The 24,412-nt window shown below is 31.2% G+C and overlaps 1 protein-coding gene across 1 annotated transcript; it reads right to left on the bottom strand.

The window, feature by feature from the left end:
* Positions 1–986: 986 nt before the first annotated feature.
* Positions 987–24,069, bottom strand: LOC127733473 (von Willebrand factor D and EGF domain-containing protein-like). Its single transcript, XM_052242828.1, has 19 exons — positions 23,993–24,069; positions 23,572–23,775; positions 21,545–21,709; positions 20,599–20,664; positions 19,944–20,221; positions 19,242–19,328; positions 17,669–18,079; positions 16,713–16,862; positions 15,584–15,723; positions 13,373–13,382; positions 11,591–11,826; positions 10,115–10,454; positions 9,461–9,607; positions 8,076–8,274; positions 7,130–7,314; positions 5,270–5,527; positions 4,528–4,795; positions 4,039–4,159; positions 987–1,985 (listed from the first exon to the last, which is right to left on the bottom strand). Exons 1-19 carry the CDS (start codon positions 24,057–24,059, stop codon positions 1,799–1,801), a joined length of 3,519 nt encoding a protein of 1,172 aa, XP_052098788.1. The 5' UTR covers positions 24,060–24,069; the 3' UTR covers positions 987–1,798.
* Between the last annotated feature and the right edge of the window lie 343 nt (positions 24,070–24,412).

Raw genomic sequence — 24,412 nt, 5'->3', positions numbered from 1 at the left:
TGACATTAATTGTCACAATACGTATCGTGTGCAATAAAATTTGTACCGTTAATGTGATTACATGAAAATATATTTGATAATCCTTATTTATTGCATGCATTGGTGGATCTGTCACTTTCAATAAGAGGACTCAGGGAGCCCATTGGCAAATACGGGGGTTTCGACAGTTAATATTCAGAACAAGGCACTAGCATACAATTTTTGGTCACAAAAAGATTGAAGTTATAACACCCTCGCTTCTATTTTGTAATGGAGTTGTAAAACTAAACCTTACCGAGGCTCAAAGAAGAAAGAGCCGTCCTTTAAATTACAGAAAGACTCAATAGTATGTTAAAAAAAACTTGTTTATCCTTGTAAGTTAGGACCCTATACCAAACATACAAGATACCTTAGGACACTGAACACTTATTAACCACATTGATGAAGCTTATCTATTGAAATAATATAAAAATTCTTGTCATTTTTATATAATGAAAGGTGCTTTTTTGGTGTAGTCTATTGTAAAGCTACACAAAATACTTTCTATTTGAAAATGTGTACAAATGGACGTTATATAATTACAATCACCACAATATGTTTTAACATGATTAAGGTTGATAAATTGCTCATTAAAATTCAAAAAGGATAAACGAAGCAAAACATGTAAGTAGAACCAGGTCAAAGTGGAAAGCAATAAACAAAAATTATTTTTTCCAACAGTCAGAAGTCGAATATGTGAACTTTAAGAAATGTGGTCCTATTTTAGAATAAAACATACATCAGGTAGGTAGAATGACATAGTTAATGTACACGATGTCAATAATATTGTAATGTTATTATTTTCTCAATTCAAAATAAAAATTGACATAATTTTTGGACACTTTAAAGGGCTAAAATGAACACATCATATTATTAGCTATTTATGGGTATTTGACAACAAGAAGTTAGTTAATTTCTTTATTTATTAAAAAAATAGACAATTGTAAAAATATATAAAGAGTATTTCATAAACTTTTAAACATAAACATTTATTAGTATAGTAATATAAAAACGACAATAGAAACATAACAGATATATAAATTGACAAAAGCTTTCTGCAAGTAAGCTGAAGATCAAAGTATTAATTGTTTGATGACTATTTCTTATGTTTCAACAACTCTTCTTTTTTAAAATGTATGAATTCAATAACGCATGCAGGACAGTATTGATTCTTATTTTAGTGTGCAAATCATTTGACAAACTTTTGACTATAAGACAGGTTTCAAATGTTCAATCTAAAAGTATTAACGATATTAAAATGATGAAGTAACATACACATTGACTTATGGCCTTCTGACTTCTTTGATTCGAGTCTTATGTAGTCAAAACGTGCGTCTTGCGTACAAATTATACTCCTCTATTGCATCTCTATCATCTCACATATTTGTTACGTGCTCAATGATTCTGTGTTGATTGTTTCTTAAGGTCACGATCGGTAAACTTTCGTAAACTGTGGTAACCCGAAAGTTAATTAGCAAGCAAAGGTTTAGATGGATGATTTTTTTTTGTCGATTTTATGTTACAGGTTCGTAATAAATGTAAAAGAAATCGTGCATAGAGGACTTAGTTTTGTATATGTACATGCCTTGGCTCACATTTCCTTAAAATTATAATTTCAAGAAACTCGTATCATATGACTTTAACAATCATGAATCAATTGAGCACATATTATGGTTTCAAATTCTGAAAGACTATCTTCCCAAATGCAGACGTTGTCATATAAAATATCAATAATGCTGTAAATAAAATTTAAGAAGTAAAATATCTATTTGTTATCATTTCAAACGAAAAAAAGTTCCGCAGGTGTTCTCGGTTTTGATATGTTGTCGTTTTCAAGATTTATTAGCGATACATTTCCTAAAGAAGAATTACTATTCCCTCTGTAATATTTGTCTGTGTATTGAGACTTTGTGCCTGTATTTTCAGCAGGATTTTGAAACTGATGGACCAAATTGTCTTCAATATGCCTGAAAAATTAAAAAATAAGATGATCTAAATTTATATCCGGTAGTTTAAAATGACATTAACACTACATTCATTATTTTATATTTCAAGGTGAAAATAGCAATTCTATCCGATTTTAAAGGATATAAAAGTATATATGAAGTTGACAAGTACATTATATATAGTACCAGCAATATATGGGACCCTCAAGTCAAGAATAACCGTTTGTTTTCCTTCAAACAGAGGTAAATGTCTGTTAATTTAATAGGTGACCTCAGTAAAAATTATAAACATATTTTGGTAGCTATGAAATCACTATTAACGCCGAAATTGGGTAGAAGTTATGTGGCATACCACAAATTCAATCCCCGATAAATTCATCCAAATTTTCAATTTTCACAGCTGTCCATATATTTAACTTAGAAATAGACTTTATTGTACATGTTTCTTCTTTCTATGTGCCAATTTTAAAAACATGTTTTAAAGGTGAGAAGTGAAACATGACGTTCAGGAAGTCACCTCCTACTAAAAATAACTTTCTGATTTGCGGAAAACCTTCAAGGGATATACGATATAACATATGTACCCTAAAATTGTCATGCAAATTCAAACTCGCGTGGAAGTAAATTTGGCCTTAAAAAAAGTCTAAATATACTTTTCATTTAGCAAAATATCATTCATGTTAATCTATTCGCTAGTCTAAGCAAACACAATATAAAAAGCATATGTCTTGATAGAGAAGGGCTACTTTTACATATATTCCCAATGCGAATTGGTTGAATTGTTGGCGTAACATTAAAGTTCAAATTTAAGAAGGATACTTAAAAGGGTACTAAGCTACCATACTCTAACGATAGACAGAGAAAACAAAAGAACCAATCCAATATTTACACTCAAAGAACAGCACAAAATACAGTTTAACCATGCATATCACAGTGATACCTTGATGGATAATCATCCATGTTCAACGCCAATGAACCTTTTTGGAAGCATTTACAATACAATCCAGACAAACAATACGGGCGTCATCCGTAAAAACAAGATACTTATGTTTTGAACACTTGTAATGTAAAAAACAAAACAGACATCATTTTTCAAACACTTTTGATATATAAACAAGATAAAACTATTGAGAACACTCAACATAACTAATTTGCAAATGCGGTCATATTTAAACCGATCTCAACCACAACTTAATTTTAGAAAAAATAAGATTCCAGCTCGCTCAGGCATACTTTGCCTTAGATATATCGATGTATATTTTTAGTTGAGTTCGTGTTGCTAAGTCTTTAGTTTATTATATTGCGTTTGGTATACTGTTGTTTTTCGTTTTTTTTTTTTGCAATGGCGTTGTCAGTTTGAGTATCCCTTTGGTATCTTCCGCCTTTCTTTTTCAAATTTGCAATCATGAACTTGCTGTTGATTGTATTATATAACACAAGCATGATTGGAATCGTGATCTTATGGAGTTCATTTACTCTTAACTATTTCCTATAAAAAGACATCATCCATACAGCAACAGATAAAATTCAGTGTATGTCAAATGCAAATAAAGAAAACGGTTTCATTGAAAATGATGTGATAATGCAATTTAGACTAGAGACATGGCCGATACATATAAGAAGAATTTGAGTGAACATATAAGGATCATTATTCTCATTGTAACTGGGGTTTTCCTAAAATATATGTGTTAAAAATATAACTATATCCACTTAATGTACAATGATGTATAGACGAATTTGCAAATATCTATTATAAATTGTCAATTTGATGGAATATTAAGCGACTGTCATACAAGTGAGAGGTTTAGCTAGCTATAAAACCAGGTTTAATCCACCATTTTCTACATAAGGAAATGCCTGTACCAAGTCAGGAATATGACACTTGTTTTCCATTCGTTTGATGTGTTTGAGCTTTTGACTTTGTCATTTGATAAGGGACTTTCCGTTTTGAATTTTCCTTGGAGTTCGGTATTTTTTTTATTTTACTTTTTTCTAACGATTTTTTTAATTAAACATCCTACTAATTTGTTCACTTAAGCAGTTAAATAAGATATGTGTAGTGAGTTGTACATACCCATTTTTCTTTATACTCATTTTAGAGTATAAAATTCCACTAAGAACTAGGATTATTATAAATAAAACTCCTATAACTCCTGCTAAAATGACAGTAACAATTGATGTTTCGGTGTTTTCATCTGTAAAATACATAGCAAATAACAAAGATTTATTATTGACGAAACGAATAAATTCTAAACTGAGTCACAAATCTATTTTGATAAAATAATATCAAGGACATTGATAATATTAATTATATAACTGAAAAGAAACATCAAAGCTTTATTATTCTAATCAAAAATATCTTTCAATAAATTCTTGTGCATCAACACCTTCTAGGTTTGATCAGGAACATATATATATATTAGATATACTGTTCCCAGGTTTGATAGTCGAATTTAATACGATTCTCAACTCATGCAACTATAAATATCTATGACAACTACTAAAAATTTCTGTAAAATATCCATAGTGACTTGAATTACTGTATTATATTTTCAAATCTTACTTTTCGAAGTTGTGACATTGTTGGCTTTCGTAGTGGACTCAGATGATACTGTTGGCGTTTTAGGACTGGTTGTAATGGTTTCAGTTGTTGATTCGGTTGAAGCCATTGGGAGAGTTGAACTTGATTTTGTGGTTTCTGATTCTACCAACATAGACGATGTTGCAGAATTAACTGTAATGGGTTTGGTTGTAGATGTCATTGAGGTTTGACTCACTCTAGTGGGAGGCTCTGTTGTAGTTTCAGTTGTAGTTCCTACGGAACATTCATCCTACAAAAGATTTACGCACAAGATGATGTATTTACGAATATTTGAGTTTAAATCCAACATATTACGGTTACAGAAAAGTTTTATAAGTAATGGCTTCCTTTACTAACCATATAACAAGACTGTTTATTGCTAATACCTTGTACAACTTATAGATGGACATTTAACCAAACATTTCATAAACATATAATCATTACAAAAGTTACTGCTACTTCATCAAAAAGGATTTGACAAAAAATAGACAACAGAAATTCATCTTTAAATCACTTTGACCAAAAAAAACCAAATAATTTATTCTTTGTAACAGAGCAGTATATTCTAAACTTTTGCGAAAAATTAATGTGTGTTTATTTAAAACAAAAATACATAACTTCAATTTTATACAGTATAGAATAATTCTTTTCTTTACCGCAGACTACATCAAAGCATTTTAAACCGTTCTTTTAAAGTTCTTTTGTTGAAAATGTCGACCCTTACCAATTCAATGCATGTATTGTTTTCCAAATAACAAGAAAAACACTCTTGGTCGTAAATCAGTATTTTGACGTTTTCGCCAAAATTAGTTCCGTCATTAGAGAGACTTATTTCATATCCATCAGCTATAATTGACTCTGAGTTTGAGCGTTTTTTCCTTCGGGCTGATGGTAATTCGCAAGAAACCAACAAGGAATTTCTATATTGCCCCTCATATGCCTGATAATCAGATGTGTATCTCCAATTTCCGGTCTGTAATATCTGAAAAAATTTATAAATTCGAATAATACCATTACAATAAAAGTTTATTTTCTTAGATCATCAATTTATTCAAATTCAATATATATTTCTTAATATATGTTATCAATGTATTTTATAGGAACAACACGACAGGTGTCACATATGGAGCAGGAAATGCTAACCCTTCCATAGCACTTGAGATCATCCCCGGTTCTTGAAGGAATTTGTGTTGCTCAGTCTTTAGTTTTTATGTTGTGTTTTTGTATACTGTTGATTGTCTTTTAGTTTTTTGGCCGTTTTTTTCAACTTATATGAGTTTGGATGTCCCTTTGTATCTTTCGCTTCTCTTTTAAAAAATTTTGAATGTATAGTGTGTGCAATATAACTGTTCAAATATTACTTTTAGGTCAAAATGCAATTCTTATTTTCTACATATGAATTAAAGAAAATATTGGATTTACAAGCGGCATTTAAGCGCTGTGGGTCCAAAATCAGATTTTTCTAATTAATAATGCATAGTAATTTGCCGTGTTTATTTCTTTATTTCAATTTTGACCGTATGACTTATTGTTAAAGGTTAATTACCAAAAAATCATGTTTTAATTTTGATATCTTGTTCATACATAAATTTATCTATTTATTGAATAAATTTATATTCAGCCATTTATTCTATGGAAAACATCTGAATAAGAGTAGAGGGCTAATGTATGTTTGCTTTAGTCCGTCTATGCGTAATTAAAACAAAAATCGTAAATCTCACCATCATACTTATCACACATCAAAGCATTTTTGTTGTGATTAAATCATTTGAATTAAGTTCTAAAAAACAATACATTGTCTTGAACAAAAATTACACATTTCATACTTGCAAATTACCAACGTATAAAATATTGACGACTGCACATTATTTCGAATCAACTTTCAGCAGTTTAAAGCAAACGGAATGCTATATCATTATTTTTCTTCCTTTTTTTTCTCAAAGGTATTTTGGAAAAAGGTACATATTTTGGAAATTCTGTTTCAGGGTCTCGTTATTGTAATCCCTTCAAATGTTTCTTCATGCTTTTTATTGAGATATCTCTCTTAACAAATGTTAATTCATCGTCTTCAAAGTCCTAAATTATTATAAATCAAAGTGTATCAACCAGTGAGATATCGAGATACGGATAACATTACGGAATGACACTGTTCTGTTAACTGTTTCTTGCCTTTCAGCTTGATGTTGTCTGTCTTTGCGATGATTCTTAATTGCCCCTATGGTATCTCATGTTTAGATTTTATGTACTCAGGAGGAAAGCGATCACAAAATATGTCTTCTAATAACCATGCAACTTGCGTGCCTTCGTCATGTTTTTCCCTCTATTTTAAAGATGATAAGGATTTGAAAGAAAACATGTTTTGCCGGATGCAAATGAACCTGTGTAGTCATTAAATAATTTATCTAGGCTAGCACCGATATGATTTTCATACACACTTTGTGTGTATTTAGCTTTAGGTCTCAAGAATACGTGAGAATATTTTTTGAAAACACGTGTTGTCGGTATCAGCGGCTCTTTTAAGCATAATTACCAAATCATGCAAATCCTAATGTTTTAACAAAAAATCATGTGGGAAATTATTCACCTCATAATGCCGTAAACGGCATGTAATATTTCTAGAATAGAAAACGCCTTGTATATTTGTTTTAGCACACAATCTTTCTCTTGGATCGCAGATACCATTCATCGGAATAGTTATGTTTCTTGGTGGAAATGATATAGGTTCGGAACAGTCTTGTTTTCCGAAACCCATATTGCAGCTGCAGACGCCTTCAAAACAAAAAGACAGCAGAATGAAATGTCAAAGTAAATATATATATTTCATACAAAATGAATGAAAAAAACATGCCATAATTGTTTTTCGTCTATTGTTTTGACATAAATCAGTCCGTTGGTTTTTCCTACCGCATTATTTCACTTTTTATCTTATAACTTACTATACGGTATTGGTTTTGATTATTGCTGACGACTATACAATAACCTATATTTGTTCACATCAATTTGTCCTTTGGTTCAAAATGATAGTTGTCTCAATGGCAATCATACAACATCTCATAATTTTTATATAGAATAAGTCAAATTCATTGAAACGCTGAAAGGATGGAGTTAAAACCTTTAATAGCCGGGTTGTCTGAATTAGTTCTAAAACGGATTTCTTAGAAAATTCTGGCTATTTGAACATCAGGCTTCTGTTAGTGTATATGTCTTACATATGTTGGCAATTACGTGATTCTAACAATGAATGTCTTTGTTAGTTCACCATAACAGCAACTGAATGTATTTTTTTTTTTTGCAATGTTAAACTTTTAATCTTTATCTAAATGCATAAATAGTTCATGGTTGAGAAACACTGTCAACTGCTATAATATATTCTTGCGATAACCAGTTTACCATCTTTTGAATTTAAGTACAATATAGTGACAAAAGTTATTCTTAAACATCCACGTAAACTCCTGCAATAGCATAACGTTTAAATTTGAAATAAAACGACAAGAACCTGTAATCGATCTATATGTACATGTAGTATTTACCAGCTTGGCATACTCCATTGTTACTGCAGTTATTTCTGCACAGACGGTTCAGTAGTGTCTCTCCTAATGACTTCTTTGTATTTGTAGTTTCAGTCTCATTTTCTTTTAAGAATAAAGAACGATTTCTTGAGATTTCAGATATTGCAACCTCCTGCAAAGAACTGATAGTAGCCTCTAAGAACCGTGTGTCACCAGCCAACTGAAGATAGATTTGCTCCTTTATGAAACGACTGATAAAAAGTTCTAAATCGCCAAAATATGAACGCTTATCCAGAAAAATGTCAAATTAAAGAAATAAGGATTTTAATTCAATTGCCTGTAACTTTTTCAATATTTCAATCATAAAATAGTTCATGTCTTCAAAAAGCACTGTCCGCTGGTATAATACGGTATATCCTTTAAACGATCAGTTCATCATCTACTGAATGTCAGTGAAAATATTACAAATATATATTACATAGCCCCTGGCATAGATTGCCTTAGCCATATTTGGCACAACGTTTTGGAATTTTCGGTTTTAATGCTCTTCAACTTCGTATTTAATTTGGCTTTTTTCTGTTCAATATTTTTTTTTAGCCCCATGGATAGATTGACTTAGTCATATTTGGCATATGTTTTCAGAATTTCTGTTTTGAATGTTCTTCAAATTTGTAATTGGTTTAACATTTTTACTGTATTATTTTTTTGCTTAAATGCTCTAAAATTTCGTAATTATTTTTTTTTGGGGGGGGGGGGGGGGGGGCGTTCCTATTTTTTTCATTCGGTCGCCACTGTAAACGAAACGAGCTTCTGATATACTATTATAAAATCATAAACCTGCTATCTTTGATATGTTTTAAAAGATATCTTGATACCTAGGTTGCAAAGGGAGATATTAATGAAACATACTCTGAAAATACCACATGCAATTTTATAATATTTCCATTCTTAGAGAATAGCCGTCTTTAGATCGAAAGACGCCTTCCCTCCGACCTTAGAAAAAAAGAAAATATCAAAATATCAAAGTTCAAAATAAGTGAAAAGTATAAACAATTAAAACTATATGCTGGCCATATTGATACATGCACATTTATATAACATGTGTTCAAATTAATATACATTATCAATTGATACGTTTTATAAAATTAACGGTACTATTTTAAGGCACCAGATGCGCATTTCGACAGTTAAAGTCTCTTCCGTGACGCTCGAGGCTGAAATATTGGAAAATCCAAAACCTAATAAAAAAAGTATAGAAAATGTTGTTCCATTCATTAATTTATCAATGCATGTTCAGTCTCAAATTTGTTTGATCCGATAAGATATAAGATGAAAGAAAATAAAATAATAGCGTTCCAATTCCATCGTATATAATTTTTATAAGAATCCTACAAGCAATGAAGTACCTTAATATCAAACTTGCATGTTTCGATATAGCCATCTGTACTTGTATGCGATGCTTCCAAGATGTCTTCGGAGACTGCCTGTATGATGTTAGACTCACATACTTCTTGTGCTTTTGCTTCTGTCCAACCCTCAGGCCATTCATCTATCTGCTCGACATTCAAAGTAAATACTTACAAATTTAACGAATAAAATGTTGGAATTCAAACGTGGCAGTATTTTGTCATTGATATGGTAATAACAATTAACAAAGTGATCTTAAACTATACATTCACAATGGATTTAGAATAATGTATTTTTTCTTTAACCAAAACTACACTTTTGAAATAATATATTCGGGAATTAGAAAAATTAACAACTACTATAATTTGTAGTGTTTGTCTTAATTCTGAATTTATTTACTGAGCCTTACATAAATTTAAAGTTAAGCATACCATCAGTTTATATTGATATTGGGTATAGCTATCTTCAATCACTATTATACAAATAAGGATTATCAATGCAAATGTACATTTTCTCCAACAATTAAATACATTTCCCTCGAAAAAAAGCTTTGTGTTTCAAGGTAATTTAGACATTGTGTTACACATCTTATACAAATGCTTTCACCGTTGATTGTCATATCATATTAGAAATAATAAGAAATGGATACTTACATGTGTTGTGTTAACAGCAGAAAGCTCACTATCAGGAGCTATGTAAATTTCTCTGTTGTCAATTATGTCATCACTGTCTGTTAAGCTTTTTGTTATTATATGATGTAAACCAACCGCCCTTCTTTCCCTGGATGATGAACATGTTGTATGAAAGTTTGCAGCATTTGCTGATTGTGATAAACAGTTTTTTAGAGGACCTTCCAAACCACACTTGTACCTAAAATCATCTAATGGCGTTCCTGACGTTTCCTCCGTTTCACAAATACAATATTGTTGAAAATTGATATCTTGATTGAGGGCTAAAGGATAGTCTACAAAAAATCTTTCATCATCGTGTACCCTAAAAGAAAAGATATCATAAGACTAGTCAGATCATGTATGAATTTTTAGTAATCACTAAGTACACGAAAGGGGTGGTTTACAAAAAAAATATCGATTCTCATTTTGAGACCTAGGAATCATATAAAAATTATGGTTTTTGTCCTTTTCGTTATTATGATTGCTTATTTTTAAAAACATTATCTACCGTACACACTGTAAACATTACAATAATGAATATAATGATCTCAATTCATTCCACTTTACAAATATTCTGAAGAGAAAAAGCACACATACGTAGTTGTATACAGTTGTATATAGTTGTGTTATATAGCCCTATCACTTTATTAGGTAACATGGATTTGTTTATATAAGTCTTTCTGCATAAAACGATAAACAAAAACAAAGAACAAAATAAATATATAACGGCCTAATGAAGATCTTTATTTACAACTGCAAATACTTGTCGCGTACAGGAAAATCGGTATAGTACGTTTTAGTTTCTCAAATTTGGTACATCTGCGGGTAGATTATCACTCTCCGGGGGTACGCATACAATTTATAAATTGTTATATTTACTGTACAATTTATCAAAAAAGCTGAAATAGTAATCAGCTGTCTGGCCTCATAAATCGACTTTTACAACATTTTGAATGACTTAAAGGTTTTTTCTTAATCTGGTCATTATTAACGATTTAAGTTCTTTCTTAAAACAAAACTCTTGTCCTTATTCTAAATTTTTGATATTTGTAAAACAAAAATAATGGTTTGTACACCAGGATAATAATCACTTTATTTCATTGTTATTTTATAAATGTGTGTGTGTTGTTGTTACATTAACGATGAAATAAAACTTGCATAACAATGTCCATGAAATTCGTAAGTTTCCACTAACAAAATTAGGGTACTAAAGTATGAAAGTTCAAATTATCATTTCTGTGGGGTATCATATCAAAGATACGATGCCTTAATTTTATTATTGTTTTTACTCAAAGTAAAATAAAAATGCTGCTGAATTTCATTAAGCATTTTTTAACCGAGCTAAATCAGTTGCATTAATTGTAATAATTGCATCAAGGTAAGGCAAATAGAGGCACACATGAAACATACAATACTTGTAAATATAATTTTCTGCATAAACAATCATATTACTTATACCTCCAGTTTTCTGCAAAAGTTTCCCAATTATCCATTGTAGTTGATATTGTGGTACCATCTCTCAATGCGAAATCATCATTTGTATTCACGGAACCACCACTAACATATCCACATAGTCCTTCTGAACTTTCAACATCTAATATCGATGGTTTAACATGTATATAACCTATGAACTTGTTATGTCCCCATCCCGATGAAGTTGAAAATTTTATTTCAGTCCCTATTGGTAAGGTCACCTTAAAAAAAGGAGTTAACATTTCTTATGCAATAATTTTTGCTGATACGAATTTATATTGTTATACTTTGTACATTCACACGACACATGCATCCATACAAAAATCTAGACCTATTGTTTAAACAATTTTCACAAAGGAATTCTAAATTACCCTTTTAATCATTCGTTCTTTTTATTTGTTTTATTTATGATTTCAACTTTTCTTTATGGAGTCAAACTTGCATTGAGTCACATTTTATTGATAAAATTGAGAATGGAAATGGGGAATGTGTCAAAGAGATAACAACCCGATCAAAGAGCAGAAAACAGCCGAAGGCCATCAATGGGTCTTCAACACAGCGAGAAAATAAGCTAACCCCTTAACAAAAATGTGTACTAGTTCAATGAAAATGGACGTCACACTAAACTTCAAAACATATAAATGAACTAAAAAAACACATACAAGACTACCAAAGGCCATAGGCTCCTGACTTGGGACAGGCGCAAAAAACTTGTTTTGTGAGATCTCAACCCTCCCCCTATACCTCTAGCCAATGTGGAATAAACAAACACACAGCAATATACGCACAGTAAAACTCAGTTTAAAAGAAGTTCGAGTCCGATGTCAGAATAGGTAACAAAAGAAACTAAGCAAAAATGGCAATGATACATTAATTAACAAAGGACTACTAGCAGTTACTGACATGCCAACATAATGAATGCTTTAAGCCTATCGAAACCAGGAAAACTGGTTACATTTAAAATCCTCCTCATAATCCCTAATTGTATAGATAAGGTAACATCGCCTATATCCAAATAATTGTAAATATAGATTTTCTGTGAACAATATAGATAAAAAATGTCACCAATTCACTACAGATTCCGACTATTTCGATTCGAGTGTCTATAAATAGTCTTGAGTAGACAAAACGCGCGACTGGTGTAAAACATCCTTAGCCTGGTATCTTTTCCGAGATTTTACTTTATTTTTACATTAAATCTTTCAACATGTGATGAGCTCGCCATAAATTTAGAGTTGGAAATAAGATTTCGCAGACCCTGTATACGTAAAATTGATTACTACTTTCCTCTTTACATATTCTTTCATTGTAGATAGACTTCTCTATGGTTTATTTCGTTACCAAAGAGTACTCATGTAAACACAGGAAGCCATACAACATTATGGTAATGATAAGTCGGAAAGACAAACAACAGTTTCCAAAGCAATAAAAAGAAAATTTAAGACTGAGCAACACGAAGCAAAGAAAAAAACAGGAATGTATTCAAACGGAAGGGTAAGCATATACCTTTCAATAGTTACACCTGCCATGTTGCTTAGTATATGTAAAATCGGTGATTAGTCATGAACTATGAAAGGAAGACAAAGTTATGGCTACGCTGAATGAAATTTATACGTTGTCATCTGTGAACAAGTCGTCAATTTTTGGAAGAAACGATTTTACTATTTATAGATTATTTGTAATCAGCAATCTTCTATTAAGAAAATTCGGATAGGCCACTCACGCTCTGGGATTAGTTAAAGGTAATTATGTACTCAATCTACTTACACTAATGCTGCTAAAACACGGAAATTCACAATGCTAAATATCGAACTTAACTATTTTGTCCAAAAAAAAACTGTCCTTGTTCTCTGTGTTTTGGGGTAGGTAAAGGTATAAAGCAGTTATAGCTCTGTCTTATGTTCTCTAAATGGAAAGTTCAATCGGATGACGAGATTAATATAGCCTTAGTCACAAAGCGTTGAATTAATCAGTAAAAGGTGAAGGGAAATTGTGAGAAATTTTATTTTAACATAAGTACTTTTTACATCGCGATGACCTTGAGGTCATCCCGATGTATTGCTATCGCCTAGATTTCCATTATGTAAATTAGTTTTGGGTTTGTAACCGATCTATAAACATGATAAATACGCGCACATAAACGAGTGCAAAATAACATTCCTTATCGTTTGATATAAATACATCTCTTCAATGAATACTAATAAAAATATTTTTGTTTACAACATAAATTAATAATATGAAAATGTTTTGTAGTTAGATATATATATATAAGTAAAAAATCATTGATAATATCAATGCACACGTACCGAAAAATTGTGTTAAAGCATGCGGAAGAATATCTCAAAGAACGTTTTGTGAAAATACCGTCAAGGACCGGTAACTCTGTAATTGATTTTGCGGGAAAATATGAATGCCTACTCGTATCCAATCTTAGAAAAATCGAATTTTTACAGAAAAGTGTCCACCATGCACTTGCATTGCACTATTTTTAGAATAGTAGAATAGAATGATATACAAATGGATTCAAATCATATATATATGTAACTGTTATTTTAATATAATATAAACAACAACTCAGTGTATACTGATTTGTATCACTACAATATAATAGTTATTACGGTGAAGTTGAATTTCCTGTCATTTATTCATCATCCACGCACGAACTTGTCTCAGAAAAAAATATATCTCTGTACATTAACCTCAGTTTTAGGTAAAGAGATATGTTGTTTTTTTCTGAGACAAGTGCTTTTGACCATCCTCAAGAACTTGTGGTCATCCGATGTTCAGTACTTCAGTACTTTGATTTTATTTTTCTTGAGAAACCAATGCATTAAGTTTGCCTCAAACGTATTAAATAGAAAGGTAGGGAGGACAGTTGATCCCCATAGAAATACCTTTAAAATGTCTCCCAAACATCACAAATATGATATCTTTAAAATACGCACATCTCGATGATGTGAACTTTATAGAACTACGTATATTAGTTATAATCCGAGCAGTTTAATCAAGAATGCTTTTTTCCACTCCTATATGTGTGGGTATCTACGTTAGACATGCATTATATGATTCGAGGCTGGAAAAATTCATTACGTTTACCATGGATGCACTGGTGAATGCCGGGGGTTCATTTCTTGAACTCTAACAGCTCTTTGGAAATTATTTAGAATCAACATCTTATTCACACTCTTCCCCTATAGGATGCAATTTCACAATAGATCTGAATGCCGGTTTCGATTGGCTTATAAAAACTCATCAAAACTACCAAGCTTATGATTTCGAACCTCAGACGCGCGTTTCGTCTACATAAGACTCACCAGTGGCGCTCGAATCAAAACAATACCAAAATGCAAAATCAACTACGAAGTTGAAGAGCATTAAAAAAAATTTTAAATCCGTAAAACTGTGTCCAATACGGCTGAAGCAATCACTGCCTGAGGTAGAAAAATCTTGGTGTTTTGAATAATTTAATAATTTATAAACAGTAAATTTACAGAAAATTTACAGAAAATGAACATATCAATGATATTTCATGTTAACATAAAAGTGGAAAATATATGTAAATCATATATTTCCAATATGAATATGAAATTTATATATCTAAAGTATATAAATTAGATAATGGGCATTTGGGAAGAGACTTGAAAGGAGAGTTTGGCAAACTGAACGTTATTTTCTCGCACAATTATATCATTTCAGATCTGGTTTTTTAATATTAGGTTAAATCTCCAAGAACAAAAAAAATAATCTCCTTGTTCTGAAGCTAGTATCTTTGGAGATTAGATAATATTTGATATGACAGTATGTTTTCAATTCATTGATATGGACTGTGTAGTTAACCTTTACTATTTCAACTACAGGGAGTAGTAGTTACAAATTAATAAAATTGTCTCAAATACATTCAAATTATACAGTTACCGTATAATCTTCTCCATTTTCCTCAATGATCATCGATGAATCATCACAACTTCTCATTTCTGCTATAGGAGGATATGTGTGCGTGTTTCATATTGTGTTATAACATCACAAGTTCTCAGAACAAACATGGAGTTACCACTCCTTATTGCTATGCCACAGTTACAACTGGCAATACCATTGCAAACTCCAAACAAAGCGTTCACCTGAAACAAAAAGTACATGATTATGTCTGTTATGTGGTGGTATGGGTTTTGTTTATTTTTGAAGGCCGTACGGCGACCGATGTTGTTTACAACCTTTTACTTTGGTTTCTGGTGGATAGTTGACTTAATGGCAATCATACCACATCTCTTTATGTTAAATATTGGCTGTATTTCATATCGGAGATACATAATTCACATGGAACAGCTTCTTAATCAAATTAACCCTATAATTTTTTTTTTTTTTTTTTTTTTTTTCTTTGTCCATATATAACAAAATATGGACAGAACAGACGTTTTAGCGATTTATTTTTTATTAAAAGGAAAGTGACAGTTTCTTTTCATATCGGCCTTTTCAAAACATTAATCAATGTTATGATTAAGTATTGAATATGTTAAATTGTTTCACTGCTAGTTTCTAAGCTATAATATAAGTAAATGTTAGCTACAGAAATTGTTCCTCTTTTGATCCTACCTATAAATTTCCAACGAAAAAAAACCCCGATTAATTTTTATGTCTTAAATTTTGCCAGTTAGTTTTCGCTATGTATTTTCAGGAATGGATAAATACATAGCGTTGTTTATGTTTATTATTGATGCGCAATAATCAGAAACACGGTAATGGCAGTATTTGGCCACAGCTTTATTACAAACTACACAATTATAAACACTTATAACTAGATAAACAATTAAGATATATATATATATAGTAAATAGATAATTAAATGATAATTAAATGAACGTAGTCACCTTTCATATTGGCAAACTACAAAGAGATAACTAGATAACTAACTAGATAACTAAATATTTACAATAAATGAAGCATCCAATTAAATGAATGATTCGTAAATTTTTGTGTGGTGGGTACTGGGATACAGAGACCCACAATGTCAAATGTTTCGGATGCTAAATGAAATATGACGCAAAATGACGTTTATTTAAAGGAAATTTGTCTATTTTCTCTGAAATTCTAGAAATGACAAACAACATACCTGATATGGTTTTGTTTTATGTTTGTAAAGAACATATTCCCCTGGTTTGTAATAATCCCATCGGTATCCATCTGATGTAAAGAAGTGAGGGTCGTTCCACGACCGACACATTCTTCCAGCCATTTGATGTTCATCATCAGTCACTCGAATCTGGTTAAATGTTTATAACATTTGAATACTCTTACAATATTAGTTTCATTTTGACTTTTATGATGATTGGAATTGAAATAATTTGTTCGGATTTTTGTTTGTTTATTTCGATGGTTTCTAAAATTTTTAATTTTTTAAGTTTTATTTTTTATGCAAAAAGAAGGACCAGAAATTTCAATAATAGACGAAATAAAAGTTTGGGTTTTTTCAAAAATATCTCATATAGCATGATATGATGTGTGTGCTTTTCGTCGTTGTAGACTACATGATACACAGGAGCCTGTGGTTGTCGTTGGATAATGTCTGTCATATTTGCTTTTCATGAATTGTATAATAAATTAGGCCGTTAGTTTTCTTGTTTCACATTTTTCATGTCGGGCCTTTTATAGCTGACTTTACGGTATGGTTTTTCTCATCGTTAAAGGCCGTACGTTGACCTATAATTGCTTAATATATCTTTATCATTTGAACTCTGGTGTTAGTTGTCTGATTGGCAAATTGAATCATACATCATCTGCTTACTTTTTATATACAAGTGCTAATTTTGGTTACGGTAACCTTGTGCGGTTATTGTCTCATTGACCATTTGGTGTATATTTCGATACGATATTATATCATCGTATTTATATCTATATATTTTTATCAATATAGTTTCACAAATATTCAGACTTTTGTATTGCTATTTACATGGTTGAGTGCAGTACACGTCACCGAGCGCTTGCTTTTTTTTTTCGTTTTCCTAAACTTATTTCTCATTTACCAAGCTAGACTAATTTAACTTTTATATTCCATTCTTTCTTAAGTACCTTAATCTCTGGTATCTGTATATCATCCATAGCAAATAGACCAGCACCTGCATAATAATTTGTGGGCTGTGATAAAACTTTTAGATATACAGTTCTGTCAGCGTTATCGTACTGTCCATTGACATATCCAGTAACTTTTAAGGTAAGGGGTTGGTCCCACGTTGAAGATGTGATGTTGTAGGAGCATTTGGCCCTTTTAAATGACAAATCACCTTGTTGTACATTTCCATCACAAATATCACAATTGTTCTGATCACAAGATTGTTGGTAATTAGGTTGAGCTAATCTTAGTTTGTATGCACATCCTTTTTTGTCTTTATCAGTATGACCAATACACCCTACAGGCATTGTACTATTTAGTCTGACTTCTATCTCCTCATTCTCTTTCACTTGGTACTCATATTTTTCAGGCTATAAAAGAAACGAGTCGGTTATTAGGCAGGGTAAGTTATTGAGATAGCTATTGGTCATGATGGCAATGAACCATCTGGTGTCCTAGCGATAAGGCTAACGTAACTAATAACAAATATCTACTTCCGTCAAAACTGTGACTTTTATTTTTTTTAATGGTATAAAGAATATTACCTTAATTCTTTATTTCAGTAAATTGTTATTTTTCTAAATGATTGTAAATGTACAAAAAGTCGTGAAAGGAAAAGTCCTTGCATTTGCATAATTCAAAAATCTTCTCAAATCTCCAATTTAAAAGTGTCATCATTTAGTGGTAGGTATGTGCGATCAATCATATGTGTCCTTATAAAAACAAACCATCATTTCTGGGGATATCAAACAATTTCTATCAATACGGTTATTTCTTTTGTTTGAGGGAAAATTTTCAAAATAAATATGAGTAAGATAAGGCCTATAATTTGTATTTTACTTTATCACTGACTGTTTAATAAGTGGTTCCGAGAGAGAAAAATTCACGCATAGAAGCTTAATTTTTTTTTATTGTAGCTTTAGAGAAAGAGAGTGATTCATTTTGTATTTTCACATACTTCGAACACAATTCCTAAACTTAGTAATACTCACCATAAAACGTTTTCAACATCATTTGATCACAGTGAGTACAGGCTTAGTAAAAGAGAGTTATGTGACGTAAAGGAAATCACTCGTCACAAAGGTATAATCTCTCAAATGCTTTTTTTTCTGTGAACTATTTTACTGGATATTTTGTACTTGTCAAGTTTTGATGATATTTTTGTTCAGTTGACCTGAGGGACATGCATCAAACAACCTGATTACCGAGAAACAACCATGTTTCATGAGATTCATATATATTTTCAATGATTTATACACTATCAAAAGTATAGAAAATCAAAATCAAAATCAACCATATTATAACGTGATATGGACAGGTGTACCAAATATTCGTTCTAACGACTAATCAGTCAGCTACTTTATAGTGTATCATCAGGAAACAATGCTATGAGGCGCAGAGGTATGGACTTGAGTCAGAGGCGCAGAGGTATGGACTTGAGTCAGAGGCACAGAGGTATGAACTTGAGTCACTGTTCATGCATATTTTTTTTTACATTGGTTTAAACAATAGATGAATTACTTCTTAACTTACATATATTCCCGCAGAATAACTTGGACTAGTCACTTCATGTCCTGGTGTCAATCCCACATTATATCTCAATCGTACAGAGCATCTTACCTTTAATTAAAGATATGGTAATTAAATTAAGAAATATCTGTAGTACAAATAGGATTACAAGTGTCTCACATTGTTTATATCATGACTTTTCCTTCATATATCTTGGTATATTTAACATCAATTTCAGAATTATGAATTATACTGATTAATATGCTGTAATGTTACATCTATAGGACTGGTAACTCAATTTTATACAGTATAATAATAAATAATGTGACATGAACGGGTATATTTAGAGGTTATCAATACATTGAACAGAGCTAATACGAATAAAAAGAATTATGGGATATTTGTCAATGAGACAGCAACCCAACGACACAGAAAACCAAAAGACATCTAGAAGGCACCATACGGTCGTTAACAAAACGGCATGTGCCTAAACAGTATGATAGGCTCTACCTTGTGTTTATCAAAAATAAATCTTACAGACTTATAAAAGATCTACCACAAGCACCAAATTTCCTAAAAAGACAAAAATACATAATACAACAAAAGACAAGCGCTGACAAAGCTCTTGACTTGGGACAGGCACATGCATGTTTGTTTGTAACTTGTATCATATATAAATCATACATTTCATTTGTAATTGTAATGACTTAAGTCCTTTAAACTTACGACCATGTTGAGTCTATGTTTCCCGATCCAATCACTCTCTGTAAGATTTGTAATTGTAATGTTGCTGAAAGCTATGCCATTATGTGAAATTACACTTTGTTCATTGATAAACCAATATACATCATACACAAATTCACCCCCGTCGTCTCCAAATACTTCGTCAAATTTACACATAAACTCTGTTACTAAACTGTATCCAAACCATGGTAAAATAACAGGACCAGGAACTAAATCTACAATAACTTCTGCTGTCGTTATGCTTTTGTCTGGGAAATCCACTTAAACAGAAAAAGGGAAATATATAATTATACATTCATTGTCTCCTTTCAGATGTGATCAGATATTTTTGTAAAATTTGTATGTAATTTCTTATATGATTTTGTCTGTTTTCCACCAACTATATATAGTTACGTTTCACTCCAAAGAATATAAACTGTTGCAGGGAATTTGAAAACTAACACTTGTTCTATATAGCTGCTAGATAAAGTTTACACATCGAAATAAATTTGCCATTAATATCGTTGTTTTTTGGGTTCGAAGTTAATTTCAAAACAATAGGAAACCACTGTGTAGATATCACACATAGAGAAACAATTTCTTAAGATACATCAAAACTCTTTTGAAAACGAGGTTTATATAAGAAGTTCAAACTTACTGGTACAATTCGGATAAAATCCTGTTTCTGAAGAATATCCATATGGGCATGGAACAGGTATAGATCCTAAAAATTATATTTGGAAATATATAGAAATTGTGTACTTGGGAAAATAATACAATGTGATCTTTAAATAAAATCAAAAGTACAGTTCAATATTTATACTTTGGCATTGACATGATAAAATAATAACGCCTTATAATTTTGGAATTTTTTATACAATGACGACCATGTCCTTTTTTTTGTCGTTTTGTTTCTGCATTTTTGTCATATCATATGTTAGTCAGGCGCCTGTTGTTCAGTAGTTGTTGTTTGTTGGTGTGGTTCATAGGTGTTTCTCGTTTCTCGTTTTTTATATAGATTAGACCGTTGGTTTTTTGTTTGAATTGTTTTACACTAGTCATTTTGAGGCCCTTTATGGCTTGCTGTTCGGTGTGAGCCAAGGCTCCGTACTGAAGGCCGTTCTTTGAACTATAATTGTTAACTTTTTATACATTGTGACTTGGATGGAGAGTTGTCTCATTGGCACTCATACCACATCTTCTTATTTATACATAAAAAAAAATGAAAAATACACTTTGTAATTTTTCATATAAATAGCTTCAACGAAGCTTTTGACATGTTGAGAACAAATGAACTGCTGATTGTATTTAAAACTAAGATTATTTAACACAATATGACAAAAACCTTAGACGAATTTGGCATTTCTGCATAATTCAGTTCTTTTTTTCGTTTGACGCTTTTAAATATTTAAACTTGTTTAAGGATTTGTCTTTAATGTGGTCTGTGTCTGATGAATGTCGTCTCAGAAACACGTGTTGCATACACTGTGGTCTGTATATTTGGATAGAAATCATTGCTGAATACATTTGAGAAAGTATTAACTGAATAATTTATTTGTTTCAACCCACATTATAATTATTTTATGATTATTACTTATGCTTACCAATACAATACGCAGAATTTTCTATGTCGCTGCTAACTAGGTTGTACACATAGTAATTGTCGCAGTTTTTTATTTGAATGTTCCAGCTGTTTGAACATTCGGTGTTGATATGTCGCACACATACTTTTTTACTCACTATACCATCATTAACCACTGGCAAGGTATCTAAAAAGGAGCACTGATACTTTCAATAAATATATTATATAATAAATCGTTTGATATCAATGATCTTTATATTGATTTTTAAATACTGTATTTTGGTCGATATTACTATTGGTAAACTGTAAACTTCAATGCGTAATATCATTCATAAAAATTCTCCTGTTGTAAAAGGACAATAAGAAGAAAATATGTAGAGAGTATACAGTCGTTTCTCTCGTTTAAAAAATCGAACGTAGTATTGCCGTGTTTGACAGAGGTAGCCAGTTACAGCTATGTTTTATATCCGAGCGTGCGGCAGTTGATGCTCCAAATTATTTATGTAAAAGTTGGCTTCTTAAGGATGTTCGCTACTTTTTTTTCTTTTTTTTTTTGGTCAGATATTCAAAATCCTCTAAATTTATCCATGTAGTGCCAATAAAATATTTTCCCGCTAACCTCTACTTTTTTTCCATAGTTTTATAACATATAGTTTAAAAAGCCATTTTTGATAATCTTATAAAATCCTTGTTATTTTTTCAATGTTTTTGAAAGAAAAAAGGTGCCAATGTTTAATGTGAGAAAAATCTAGAGAGAATCATTTCCCGCCAAATTTTCAATTGATTATATCTCAAAAGCAAAGACACGGACTTTTCATTTTTTCCGCTTTTTATGTTCCGTTAGTTTTCCGTTTTTTATTTTCCGTTATTTATAAACTATCAATTTATAACAGTCGTTTAAAAAGCTTGTTATTCAAGTTGAAACAGAGGAGGCGGAGCGAACATCCTTAAGTTGTTCCACAGAAAACAACACGTTTTAGGCACATGGTTACAATATCAAATATAGTTCATGTTGAATAACATATCATAATTTACATTTAATTTCAAGTATATAGAAATAAGAAGATGTGGTATGAGTGCCAATGAGACAACTCTCCATCCAAGTCCCAATGTGTAAAAAGTAAACAATTATAGGTCAAAGTACGGCCTTCAACACGGAGCCTTGGCTCACACCGAACAGCAAGCTATAAAAGGCCCCAAAATGACAAAATGACTAGTGTAAAACAATTTACTCTATTTAGGTGCTTTCGATTAAGTCCCTTTTGGTGATATTGCTCCTCGCATATTCAAACATTTATACATCTTTGGCTTTTAATTTTTGGGGGTTTGAACGATCTGATGAAGAGCAATTTAAACGCATCTAACTTATAGAGTGTTCCTTACATAAAATTGTTAAAAAGCAAAGAAGTTTTGTGCCTGCTTACCTCACCATTATTTCCAGACATCCCGGTAGTAGTATCGAAGAAATATGCGTCAGAATTTTTTTAATAAGATGAAACGAAAATCTGAAATTCCAGGATTTTGAATGAAGTCTGTCAATTTTAATAAATCTAAAATAACGTACGGTGACGAAAACTGCTGTTTAATATTCATAAGCTAGACATATTTTAGCTTGTTATGAATTGACTTTTAAAGAAAGCATTAACATGTATGAACCATATCTTTATGAAAGAAAACTTAAGTATAATTGCTTATTTTTCTACACAAGGAAATGCCTGTACCAAGTCAAGAATACGACATTCGTTTTTTGTGTTTGAGCTTTTGGTTTTGCCATTTGATAAAGGACTTTCAGTTTTGAATTTTCCTTGGAGTTCGGTATTTTTGTTATTTTATTTTTTACATAGTTTTAAATAAATAAAATCTTCACTATCATTATGAATACATAATTTACAAAAATCGCATTAGTTTTGCTTTTCTCCTTTTTAATCACTTTAAAAGTAAATACAGACATGGAACATGGGAGCATTAGAATACATATTCATGTTAAGATTTAAAAGACAACCTTCAAACAGCAAAACTAAAAGCATACGAAATAAACAAATCCATTACCGTTCAACCAGATTGGATACCATGTTCCGCATTTCATTACATCCGGTGGGTCTGTAGGCATGTCATCTCCTTTGCTGCTAATAATTCTATACCAGCCATCTGTCAGCATAACATCATTGATTGGAGTATCGACGCCAAATTCGTATTGATATACAGCTGAGCGCTTCTCTTGGTCTTGTATCGTAAAATGGCTAGTACAAGGATCTGTAAATGAGGCGCATCTCTTTGTGTATATAAGCATCGACACATCATAACAATACGTATATTTCTCAAAATATGAAGATCGATTATTTGCAAACGGTTTAACTCTTATATTCAAAGATTTTATTTGGAATTTTGATGGAAATGCTTTGTAGGAATATTTATACAATTTTTAAACCAAACATTATAAATAAGATCATGGTTTAATGTTTGCACTTACCTGCATACGCTGACATGAAAAAGAAAAGGAAATGGTAAAATACAATATTCGAGAAGTCCATTCTCATTTGATAGAGGTAAACATAGATCCATTAGGTCGTTCAATGATTTAAATATTATATTTTTTGAAACATTGCCAAGTTCGGAATTTTGAAATCTTGTTGGATTGGTTCAAAATTAAAATAAAAAGGAAAAATTATTATTCCCAATTATAATTTACTTACTTTAATTAAATGGATTGACATTAGGAAGTTCTGGTTTGCACTTTACCGAGTTTTCCACGAAAGGAAAAGAACTACAAGGAAGTCTTCATGGTTTGGCATTTAAAAAATTATTAAATTGCTTCTAAAATGATAAATTGCTCGTTTTAGAATTTAAAGTCAAAGTTTTCCGAATGCGTTTGAAAGCGTGTCTATTTTAT

This window comes from Mytilus californianus, unplaced genomic scaffold (genome assembly GCF_021869535.1).
Source record: "Mytilus californianus isolate M0D057914Y unplaced genomic scaffold, xbMytCali1.0.p SCAF_3, whole genome shotgun sequence".
In the NCBI taxonomy this organism is placed as follows: Eukaryota; Metazoa; Mollusca; class Bivalvia; order Mytilida; family Mytilidae; genus Mytilus; species Mytilus californianus.
The sequence above is the reverse complement of the archived record's forward strand: the minus strand, read 5'-3'. Positions and strand labels throughout refer to the sequence as shown.